This window comes from Chiloscyllium plagiosum, unplaced genomic scaffold (genome assembly GCF_037043375.1).
Source record: "Chiloscyllium plagiosum isolate Xiang-an unplaced genomic scaffold, Cpla_swu_hap1 HiC_scaffold_44, whole genome shotgun sequence".
NCBI lineage: Eukaryota > Metazoa > Chordata > Chondrichthyes > Orectolobiformes > Hemiscylliidae > Chiloscyllium > Chiloscyllium plagiosum.
The window spans coordinates 12,107,927-12,120,426 of record NW_028270182.1 but is presented as its reverse complement, the minus strand read 5'-3'; the positions used below and the strand labels follow the sequence as shown (position 1 = coordinate 12,120,426).

General features: G+C 49.0%; 1 protein-coding gene across 1 annotated transcript in view; it reads right to left on the bottom strand.

The window, feature by feature from the left end:
* The window catches only part of LOC122544398 (uncharacterized), a 150,101-nt gene that overhangs the window by 50,857 nt on the left and 86,744 nt on the right, over positions 1-12,500 (bottom strand). The window contains exons 33-37 of the mRNA XM_087983038.1: positions 12,245-12,330; positions 9,294-9,470; positions 6,881-7,083; positions 3,553-3,697; positions 1,609-1,850 (exon numbers count right to left, since the gene is read on the bottom strand). Coding sequence (XP_087839164.1) covers positions 1,609-1,850; positions 3,553-3,697; positions 6,881-7,083; positions 9,294-9,470; positions 12,245-12,330 — 853 coding nt within the window. The remainder of the gene's footprint in view (positions 1-1,608; positions 1,851-3,552; positions 3,698-6,880; positions 7,084-9,293; positions 9,471-12,244; positions 12,331-12,500) is intronic.

The following is a 12,500-nucleotide window of genomic DNA, read 5'->3' as shown; positions in this document are numbered from 1 at the left end:
CACCTCATATCTCTGTCCCAAGGGAGCTCTCTTCGACCAACTGGGCTAATATTTATCCCTCAGCAAATGCCACTGGAGTTAATACTTCTGGAATCTTGCTGTGCACCAACTGGCTGGCATGTTTCCTGCGTTGTCATTCACAGTACTGCTTCACTTTAGAAATACTTTAGAATATTGGGGCACCCAAATATCAATGCAGAATTAATATTGCTTCCCCGTCGTCCTTCTATCTTACAAACGACAGCAATATCTCCTGGAAGACACATACAGGATTATTGAGTAATGCTGTTAGTGAAGGACAGTGACAATCTGATTGACAAAATGTGGAAAATCAGCCCCTTGTACAGCGGTCTAGTCTGCAGCTGGGATTGGAACAGGAGGAGGCCACTCGGCCCCTCGAGCCCGCATGACTGCAATTCCACTGACTTGTACAGGTAGAAGATCATTTATCCAAAATGCTCGGGACCAGCTGTTTCTCGGAATTCGGAATTTTTCGGTTTTCAGAATAAGTGAGGGTGTAACGGTGAAATTTTTAAAAAATCTTACCGGAGGAGCAGACTCCTAAGCTTGGCCACGGGCCCCCCCACCCCATCGTCGCGTCTGAGTGACACGCATCGACCAAGTGTCGACTTGGGTTAACTGTTTGTTCGCCAAACAACCTTGTTAATAATTAAAAAAAACTTCGGATTTCGGAGCTTTTTGGATTTTGGATGTTCGGATAAAGGATGTTCTACCAGAACTATCCCCATGTCCCTTGCTGTGATTGGTACGTAGAAACCGAGTAATCTCACAGCTGTCTGCGAGAGAGAGTTACAAAGAGTCATCAGTCTCTGAGTGAAGGAACCCCCCTCCTCACCCCCACCTTAAAAGGCCTGCCCCTTATTCAGAGACTGTGTCCCTTGGGTCTCGACCCCTCTGGACCCCAGACAGGGGAAATGTGCTTTCTGCACTAACTTGATTTTGCAGTTTTGGAGAAAACGACCCCTCATTTCTCTACACAACAGACTTGGTCTTTTCAATTTCTCCTCATAAAACAGCCCAGGGATTAGTATGATTAATGAACTAATTAGAATTTTTAAAAGAATGAACTTTAAGAGAAGAATTATTTTTGTATTGGTCCCCTGAGCGAAGCTGTTACCTCATAGAAAGTGACGCCCTTTGAATAATTGCTTTGATTGGTCGCCTGATTCTAATTATTTGAAATGATCCTTTACACCGAGTGGCAGACACTGCCCTGGTAGGGGTCAACCTGGTAGGGGTCAACCCCTCAGAAAACGAACAGGAAATGACATCACCACAAACCCCGGGAACCCCATCCAGGAGAAAGATATAAATAGAAATCAGGAGACAACAGCTTCGCTTCACTTGGAGGTCGCCTCTGATGATGTTACCGAGCCAGGTAATGAAACGTCAGGATATCAAACCTACAGCTCAGCGAGCAAACCTACACCCTAAAGGGGTTAACCTAATTAATCTACTCAGGTTACAAGATGCAGCCACGGAAATCCAAACTGGTCTTTGTAAAGACCCGTGAGACCTTGCCGCAGGAACCAAACCAGTTCCCCCCCACCCCCCCCACAACAGCTATGTCATTCTGCAGGGACCCACCAGCAACCTCCTGCTCTTCTGCATGGCGATGTTCAGGCCTTCGACCTTGACGTGCACCTCGCTGAGGTAGGAGGCGTACGGCATGCCCCGCTCCTCGTTCTTGCCGCTGACGGTGAACGGCGTGACCATGGTGGCGTTGCAGACGGTGACCAAGGTGTAGGTGCAGGTGCCCAGGAAGGTGTGCATGACGTTGTCAAAGGTGTAGTAGTGGGGGTCACCGGCAATGTGACAGGAGGCAGTGCCTGTGGGAGGGTGAGGACACACATAAAGGAGACATCACGTTGAATCTGTGCCCCTCCTTGAATACAGAGCATTCTCATCCAAGAGCTTTGAGAAATGGACAGAGGAGACTCCCTTGGGGACCCCTTATAAATACCAACAGACCTCCGCCACCCCCAGCCTCTCTGTAAATACTGACTCTCTCCCTGGGGACTCCCAGCTTCAGGGAGCAGCAGGAAGCTTTACTCCCTTTAAATATTGACACATCCGTAAGGAACCTCCGGTCAACCCTGAGCACCAACGTCCTCCCACCCCCAGCACCCCTCGCACGATCAACACGAGAAAGAAGTCGGGTGGCCATTTCTGGGATCTTCCTGTGTGAGGATTGGGTGCTGTTCAGGACAAGCTTTGAGACATCCTGGAAGATGGAGGATTTGCGTTCAGGACTGTGAGGTGAATTGCAGAGTTGGTGAATTGTCCGGAGTGCAGAATAATCCGTTCCCCTTGCTTCGGGGGCATGTGTAGGGGACTCTTGGATCAAGCCGAGCGCAGGGATCCTGTAATGTGCATGTCCCGCCACCGCATGGCACTGTTGCGCCATGTGCCAACTGGAGCCTCTCAAAGTTTCAACCAGAGATATCCCATTCCTGGGACCTGCTGAAGAGCAGTGATTGAATCTAATGTTCAAGGGTTAGGGAATTGTTGTTAAAACGGAGGGTGGAGTCAGAGGTAGGAGAGACAGGACGTGGCCCGTTTTCATGCCGAGAGGTGCTCTGTGTCGTGGTTACACGCCCAGTTTGAACGTCAGGGACAAGATCGAGTGGGGAGTGGGTGAGGTAGGTTGTAGCTGGAAATGTGTTGCTGGAAAAGCGCAGCAGGTCAGGCAGCATCCAGGGAACAGGAGAATCGACGTTTCGGGCATAAGCCCTTCTTCAGGAATTCCTGAAGAAGGGCTTATGCCCGAAACGTCGATTCTCCTGTTCCCTGGATGCTGCCTGACCTGCTGCGCTTTTCCAGCAACACATTTCCAGCTCTGATCTCCAGCATCTGCAGACCTCACTTCCTCCTGAGGTAGGTTGTAGGTGAGCTGGCTATGTGGCTGCAGGGAAAATGGCTCATGGAGGAGTTGAGTGGGTTTGTGAGGGCTACCCGGGTGGGATGGGTAGACAGGTTAGATCGTGAGGAAGGGTGATACTTATAAAGTCAGCTTCTAATTTGGACACAGTGTTATCATTGAGTTAGATAAAACTATCCACCCATTAAACACTCTCAGGACAGGGACAGCACGGGGTTAGATACAGAGTAAAGCTCCCTCTAACTATCCCCCCATCAAACACTTTCAGGACAGGGACAGCATAGGGTCAGATACAGAGTAAAGCTCCCTCTACACTGTCCCCCCATCAAACACTCCCCAGGACAGGGACAGCACGGGGTTAGATACAGAGTAAAGCTCCCTCTACACTATCCCCCCATCAAACACTCCTAGGACAGGGACAGCACGGGGTTAGATACAGAGTAAAGCTCCCTCTACACTATCCCCCCATCAAACACTCCCCAGGACAGGGACAGCACGGGGTTAGATACAGAGTAAAACTGCCTCTACACTATCTCCCGTCAAACACTCCCAGTCACTGTATTAATTCAAGTGCACGATAAAGCCACACTGACACTAAGGTAGATAAAGTGCAGAATTCATTGCGGCCGGTATCTTGCTTGCTCACTGACCTGATGTGATACAGCCCAGGTCACCGTCCAACACCTTGCACTTGTCCAGGGGCCCACACTGCCACTCCTCACACGTGATGTTGCTGGGGCTGGAGCAGGTGCAGCGTTTGGTACAGTCTTCATTTGCCATCCAGGACTCTCCCAGCTGTCGAGACATTGACAGGGATATCAGTGATTTTAATTACTCCCTCTCCATGTGCCATTTTCTGCTGCTCTGTGCAGTACCTCGATCCCCAGTGGAGGCTGTGCTCACTGACCTAGGCTGGCTCCCTGACTGGCAGCAAATTGGTTTTACAATCCTCAACCCACATTCAGTTGTTATGTCCTCTGGCCCCAAGCTCTCTGACAACAGTGTGACCGTCTGAAGATGGCTATTTCTATGCCGGGGTGGGGGGGGAGAGTTGGCAGCATGGTGACATGGTGGCTCAGTGGTGAGCACTACAGCCTCACTGCGTCAAGTTCGATTCCAGCCTCGGGCGACTGTCTGTGTGGAGTTTGCACATTCTCCCCGTGTCTGCGTGGGTTTCCTCCGGGTGCTCCGGTTTCCTCCCACAGTCCAAACAGGTGCAGGTTGGGGTGGATTGGCCGTGCTAAATTACCCATAGTGCCCAGGGATGTACAGGTTAGGGTGGATTGGCCACACTAAATTATTCATAGTGTCCAGGGATGTGCAGGTTAGGGTGGATTGGCCGTGCTAAATTACCCATAGTGTCCAGGGATGTGCAGGTTAGGGTGGATTGGCCACACTAAATTATTCATAGTGTCCAGGGATGTGCAGGTTAGGGTGGATTGGCCATGCTAAATTACCCATAGTGTCCAGGGATGTGCAGGTTAGGGTGGATTGGCCGTGCTAAATTACCCATAGTGCCCAGGGATGTGCAGGTTAGGGTGGATTGGCCACGCTAAATTACCCATAGTGCCCAGGGATGTGCAGATTAGGGTGGATTGGCCGTGCTAAATTACTCATAGTGTCCAGGGATGTGCAGGTTCGGGTGGATTGGCCGTGCTAAATTACTCATAGTGTCCAGGGATGTGCAGGTTAGGGTGGATTGGCCATGCTAAATTACTCATAGTGTCCAGGGATGTGCAGGTTAGGGTGGATTGGCCATGCTAAATTACCCATAGTGTCCAGGGATGTGCAGGTTAGGGTGGATTGGCCACACTAAATTATTCATAGTGTCCAGGGATGTGCAGGTTAGGGTGGATTGGCCATGCTAAATTACCCATAGTGTCCAGGGATGTGCAGGTTAGGGTGGATTGGCCGTGCTAAATTACCCATAGTGCCCAGGGATGTGCAGGTTAGGGTGGATTGGCCATGCTAAATTACTCATAGTGTCCAGGGATGTGCAGGTTAGGGTGGATTGGCCACGCTAAATTACCCATAGTGCCCAGGGATGTGCAGATTAGGGTGGATTGGCCGTGCTAAATTACTCATAGTGTCCAGGGATGTGCAGGTTAGGGTGGATTGGCCATGCTAAATTACTCATAGTGTCCAGGGATGTGCAGGTTAGGGTGGATTGGCCGTGCTAAATTACTCATAGTGTCCAGGGATGTGCAGGTTAGGGTGGATTGGCCATGCTAAATTACTCATAGTGTCCAGGGATGTGCAGGTTAGGGTGGATTGGCCGTGCTAAATTACTCATAGTGTCCAGGGATGTGCAGGTTAGGGTGGATTGGCCGTGCTAAATTACTCATAGTGTCCAGGGATGTGCAGGTTAGGGTGGATTGGCCGTGCTAAATTACTCATAGTGTCCAGGGATGTGCAGGTTAGCGTGGATTGGCTGTGCTAAATAACCCATAGTGCCCAGGGATGTGTAAGCTAGGTGCATTAGTCAGGGGTAAATATCGAGAAATGAGTCTGGGTGGGTTACTCTTCGGAGGGTCTGTGTGGACTTGTAGGGCTGAAGTGCCTGTTTCCAGTACAGAATCTAATCTAAATCTCCTCATTCCCGTCACTCCACCATTGGTGATAACGTCTTCATCTTCCTGGGGCGGGGGCTGAGAGCTAGAACTCCCTCATTTTTAAATTCTCTCCCTCCTCCTATAGGATGCTCCCTGAACTCGATTAGCAACCCAGTTTGTGGTCTGCTTGTGTGTCCTAACGTTAGACGTGTACGTATTGAGGGACCGATTGACCGAGTGATTCACCTCGGAATCGCACACCCCAATTCCGGTCAGACCGCAGTGCCGAGTGGACGTCCTGAACAGGTTTTCCCCCCTCGCAGGCTGAGGAGTGACAAGGCCGACTCGATCAGCTACTGTAGACTGGGAACCGATGTCTCCTGGGTAAAACCCCCAAACCCCTATCCCAAGATTCCGAGTCATGGGCTGGAGGAATTACCAGTGGCCATTGGGATTTATATTGTTAAGGAGATGATCATAGAGTATAGTTGCAGGCCTTTTGGCCCATCTTTAACAGTAGAAAGAGCTTTCCAATTAATTCTGCGTTGTTTTGGGGTATGGTGTGAAATTTTAGTCTCCATATTGAGGTGATACAGCAGAGGTTGGCTAGATTGATGGTGAGTAAACTGAGTCAAAATTCTCTGGAGCTTAGAAGAATGAGAGATGCTCCTGTTGAAATCTGTAGGGGTTTGACAGGATAGACTGTTTCCCCTGGTCACAAAATCGACGCAGTGGAGGCCGGTCTGAGGATGTGGGCTTGATCTTTTCGGACTGAGATGTGGAGAAATTCCTTCAGTCAGAGGGCAGGAAATCTCCGGAATTTTCTCCCGCATGGGTGATGCTCTTATCATTGAAAGCTGGGATTGCCAGATCTTTACTGTCTCAAGGAATTGCACGGATAGAGGGAATGGACTGGAAGGTGGAGTTACAGCCCAGTATCACGGTGGCTCAGTGGTTAGCGCTGCTGCCTCATTGGACCCGGGTTCGATTCCCGCCACAGGCGACTGTCTGTGTGGAGTTTGCACATTCTCCCCTGTGTCTGCGTGGGTTTCCTCCTACAGTCCAAAGATGCCCAGGTTAGGGCGGATCAGCTGCATTGCCCCGTAGTGTGCAGGAATGAGCAGGCTAGATGGGTCAGCCATGGGAAATGCAGGAATAGAGGGGGGGAGGGTCTGGGCGGGATACACTTTAGAGGGCCAGTATGGGCTGAATGGCCCGCTTCCACACTGTAGGGCCATTGTAAGATTCATTCTATGATCAGTAACAACAGAAAATATCGACAATAAAAGTATGACTCTCACCCTTCTGGATTCTGTCACTGCAAATCTGCTCACCCTCATACAATCTCTCCACCCCCACTCTCTGCACCTAGTTAATGAGAAGTGAATAACCCAGGTGTTTGGGGAGTGACTGCTGAGTTACTTACCAGCCGGTAGTTCCTGTCAGGGTCCACACAGCCGCACTGAGTGAAGGGGACGCACTGGTCCCCACTCAAGATGTGGCGCACATCACAGACACAGTCCTCCACACACGGTCCACTGCAGTCGCTGGGGGCTGATAGGTCAGTACAGGACGCAGGGCAGGCACTGGCACAGGGCTCATAGTGACTATTGGCCGGGCAATTCAGAGCTGGCGAGGAGAGAGAGAATAAATACTGGGCTACAGGGCACACCCACACACACATCCACACACACACACACACACACACAGACACACACACACACACACACAGACACACACTGACACAAATAGATACACATCCATGTAGACACATACAGACACAGAGACACATATGCAGATAGACACACACACACACACAGACATATAGACACATATTCATATAGACACACAGAAACAAATGGACACACATACATACACATATAGATACACACACGCACACAGATAGACACACACATAGACACAGACATATAGATACACATTCATATAGAGACAAACACAGATAGACACACACACACAGACATAGGCACAGACACAGACACATAGACACACACACACAGGCACAGACACAGACATATAGATACACATTCATATAGAGACACACATACACGTATAGACACACACATAGACACACATAGACAGGCCACTCAGCCCCCAAGCCTGAGATCATGACTAACCTGCATTTTAACTTCACTCACTTAGTTCTAATTCCCTTAATCCTCTTGCCTAAAACAAATCATCCTGGTTTCAGTTTGAAGGTTTCTCGATTGCCACTCTCTCAGCTACCCACCAGCCTCAATAGGGAGGGGGTTACAAAAACCCACTCCCTGCTGTATGAAGAAGGGCTGCATGCCTTGAACTTGTATCACTGAACATGTGTGCAAGGTTGCAAATATTTTTTAACAAAAGATCACAAGTTTATGACACAATAGAAAAAAAGTATAAATGACAGTTTAGAAAGATCTAACATTAGCAGAAAACCAACATTATCCTTTACAGATACTCAATCTCAAAGAACTTTCACTCCTAACTCAATTCTCATTTAATGGACTTTTCCCATTTTTCCTTCTAGGAAAGCCAAGATAATTTTTGACTCTCCGAGAGTGTTGGAAAGGGTCTTTCTTTCAAGCCGCGTTTCAGTCCCAACAAGTTGAAGATGTCTACACACCCCCACTTCTGCTCAGGTGACTGGTTGCCCCTGATCTGACAACGTGACTGTCCTGCGAAGAGGAAACTGTTCTCCGAGCTGAACTGAAGTCAAAACTAAACCAAGTGGCCTCTGATCTGTCTTTCTGTGTCTGTCCTGTACATTTATCTTTTGTCTATTAACACCACAGATGGCCTTCACTCTGTCTCATACCTCCCTGGAAATGATAACACTAGTTCACTGTTCCAAGTGACTTTCTAATCTCATTTAAAAACATCCCCTCACAGAACTGGAACCACACATCTGCCTCTATTTTAAAAATCTAAATCCAAAAATACAGTAATATGTGTTATACATCTTTGATTATAACTAGGTCTCGTGTTTTATACAGTTCCAGCATCCCCTTAGCTTGTAGAGTTTGGGCGTTAAAGACCAAATACTTGGAATGCCTTCTTGACAACTTTATCTATCTGACTGGACACCTTCAGTGATGTGTGGAGGCACAGCCCGAGCTCCCTTTGAACCTCTATGCTGCATAATCAAAGACCTTTCCCACCCAGGTTACAATCTCTTCCATCAGGCAGAAGGTACGCATGGACCAACACATTCTTCCCCACTGTTATCAGACTTCTGAATGGGCCTCTCAAATTCCAAATGTAATGCTTATCCTGCTCTCTCACTGCAACCATATCATTGTATCCCTCGCTTTGTTCGATAAGATTAGATTCCCTACAGCGTGGAAACAGGCCCTTTGGCCCAACCAGTCCACACCGACCCTCCGAAGCGTAACCCACCCAGACCCATTTCCCTCTGACTAATTGGCCTCATACTAAGGGCAATTTAGCACGGCCAATTCACCCGACCTGCAGATCTTTGGACTGTGGGAGGAAACCGGAGCACCCGGAGGAAACCCACGGGGAGAATGTGCAAACTCCACACAGACAGTTGCCTGAGGTGGTGAATCGAACGCAGGCCCTTGGCGCTGTGGGGCAGCAGTACTGACCACTGAGCCACCCTCTTCCCTAATGCACTTTGTCTTGTATGATCTGCTTATCCTGTGCACAAAACAAAACTTTTCACTGTCCCTAGGTACATGGAACAATAATAAATCAAATCAGAGTTCTGCTTCTGAGAACTCGGACAAAATGCTTTGTTGCTGCATAGAAGAGTCTCTCCTGCACTCCTGAGGGAGTCCACCGGAAAGTCACATTGACCAGACACAGGATTAACTTACGGCAGAAGGTCTGGTTTCTCCAGCTGACGGGGAATCCGGCTTTGGCGCAGAGTGTGGCATAGGATCCCAGGGCGAAGCAGAGCGATGCCATGTCACCAGTCCCACAGGACATGTCGTACACACAGTCCTCAAAGTAGCTGTCTGGTGGGATGTGCTTGTTGCACTCTCGGAAGGGACCTTCAGCAGACAGAACAGAAGCAATCTGATAACTCGCTGGACTAGCCTCAACAACAGCACGCATTTACCTGGCGCTTTTAACAGGGAAACCAGTGTGGACCAGGTAATGGTTGGAGGAACACAGAGGGACCTTGGGGAATTCTAGGATGGGAGAAGATGTAAGGAGGAGGGAGGGAGAGTGCGGGGTGGGGGGGGGGGGGGAGCGGGGGAGGCAAGATCAGGGAAGGGTTTGATCCTACCTCCCAACCTCAGAGTTGCCTTGGATAGACCTGGTGTGAATTTCTGCACTAGCTCACTCAGAACCCACTCTGAAGGTGACACCTCTCCCCTCCCTCCCCCCCCCCCCCCCCCCCAGAGTTCTCCGAAGTGAAAGAATGGACATAGGCCTCTCTGAAACCAGAGCCCTCCGAGCTTGGTCCATTCTTCCTGAGGTAGGGGGCCAAGAACTGAACCCAGACGGACATTAGACCAGGGGGTCTCACTGACACCTGCCGGATGCAGCAATGAAGAAAGTTGAGAAGATTTTATTTTCCTCAAGGAGGCTTTGTACTTTCGCAATAGGTATGAGATCACGCAGTAAAACCATCCACGTATCTATATTTTTGATATATTTATAATCATTGGACAATTAGGTTGGCACTGGTGGTGTGCCAGGGTATGGTAGATTGCTTGTCACGGACTTTAACCGGACTGATCGTGGTGTGAACTGGCTTTGATACCAGTGGACTCTGTGCCAGCCCTCCCTTGGCACAAAGCATCGCCAATCTCAGGGGCTCACCAACATTTTCCCTCCCTTCTCTTTTTCCACTGGGTGGCCCAGAGGGAGCATTGATGCTCATCATGGTGGAGCCCAGGGCACCTAGTGCCCGCGGCTGTGGGGGGGGGGCCCAACTGTGTCTTCACCATGAGGGTGTCGCCCCAGCCTGGAGCAGGGATAAGGGGCTTGTAGAGTAGGTGGGCACCAAGAGGACATGATACCATGGCCCCGCACTCACCCACAATCCTGTTGTAAAGCCATGAGGGGATCCGTCTTTGGGACTGTGCGTGTCTGAGGCAATCGTTTGTGTATATTTCTCGTTGGACTGTGTGGATCTAAGTGTCCCACGGGAACCAGGGTGAGCTCGATAGGTGGATCCAAACTGTAGGCCATCGAACTCACAGAAAGTAGCGGTGACCAGTAACTAGTTGTGTTCAGCAGGGATCAGTGCTGAGGCCTTTCTTGTTGGTAGTACTGTTATATTTGTAGAGTAAAAGTTGTATTTTTTTTAAGGTTAAATCTAAGGGGTCCACTATTACGGGGATACGACTTTTGACGGACTGAAATTCATGTTACTGTCCAAAATACGGGTTGTACGGGAAACTGAGCTCAGCTGAGCTGCGGACAAAGGGAGGTTGTCACTTCATTCTGACCTGATGCGTCTGAAACCTCTGTGCCAAATTCTTCCATTTCCCTCCATTTTATCTTGTCTACTGATGTTTTAGTTTATTAGATTAATACTTAAGCTTTCATTTCTGATAAACAAGTCATCAGACATTTGACTCTCATACAGTCTCAACAATCACTGTAGATGTAACATTTATGGACAAGATATTACCTTGACCCACAAATGTTGATCTGTTATCTGTGAGGAATGAAGGTCGACTCTTACACGAGATATATGGAAAATTCCAGAACTTTTGAGCAAAAACAGGGAGCCGTCTTTTATACAAGATCAACTTTTACTTAAGTATGCACAGAGCATATGAACGATCTGGGTGGGTGGTCTGGTTAGTAAGTTTGCTGATGACACCAAAATTGGCCGAGTTACAGATATTGAGGATTGTCAGAAGATACGGCGGCATATCGATGGATTGCAGATTTGGACAGAGAAATGACAGATGGAGTTTAATCCGGCCAAACGCGAGGCAATGCATTTTGCATTTAGGTATGAACTTTGCAATAAGCAGCAGAACATGTAAGAGCATTGATCTCAGCAAACAGGTCCACAGATCCCCGAGAGGGCAACACGAGTGGTCAAGAAGGCGTACAGCATGCTTACCTTCTGGACATCGAACATAAAAGTTGACAAGTTATGTTACCGCTGTACAAAACTTTAGTTCGGCCACATTTGGAATATTGCGTGCAGTTCTGGCACGCTACTAGAAGGACATAGATGCTTTGGAGAGGGTGCAGAGAAGGTTTACCGGGATGGTGCCTGGTCTGGGGGGGGGGTTTTAGTTATGAGGAGTGGTTGGATAAACTTGGATAGCTTTCGCCGGAAGGCCGACGACCTGACAGAGAGCGACAAAATTACAAAAGGCGGATGGTCAGAGGTTTTTTTTTTCCCCCAGGGTGGAAATATCGACCATAAGAGAACACAAGGGGGAGAGGGGGAAAGTTAGTGGGGGGGGGGGGGGGGGGGGAGTGCAGGGAAAATGTTTCACACAGAGGGTGGTGGGTGTCTGGAATGCACTGCCAGTGGAGCTGGTGGTGGAAACAGGCACGTTAGCAACGTTTAAGAACAGGAGACAAACAGAGGAGTAGAAACCACGCCTGGGCAATACATCTAATTAAGGATTAGAATTGGCGCAGAATTAGTGGGCCAAAGTTCCTGCGTTGCATGTTTGTTATAGAATTCATTTGCATATAACCCCTGTGTTTGACTTAAACTAGTGCTTCTGAATTGTCAAAACAACTCATCCTCGCTCTTATGAACCCGACTGTGGTTTAAATGGCTTGTCCCCGACGATAACCTCCCCCTCTGCTAGTGACGGCTGCTCGGGGGGACACTTACCCTTCGGGTCTTTCATAAATCCACAACTCTCGGGTTTCTTAAATTCATCCTTATCACAGTCCCTGGGAGTGTCATCGTGGGTGCACCTGCGAACACAGCAGATCGAGCAATCAAATGTGTGAACACACCGGAGAGAGAGAGAGACAGAGAGACAGAGAGAGAGACACAGAGACAGAGAGACAGACAGACAGACAGAGAGAGAGAGAGAGACAGAGAGACAGACAGAGAGAGAGAGACAGACAGAGAGACAGAGAGA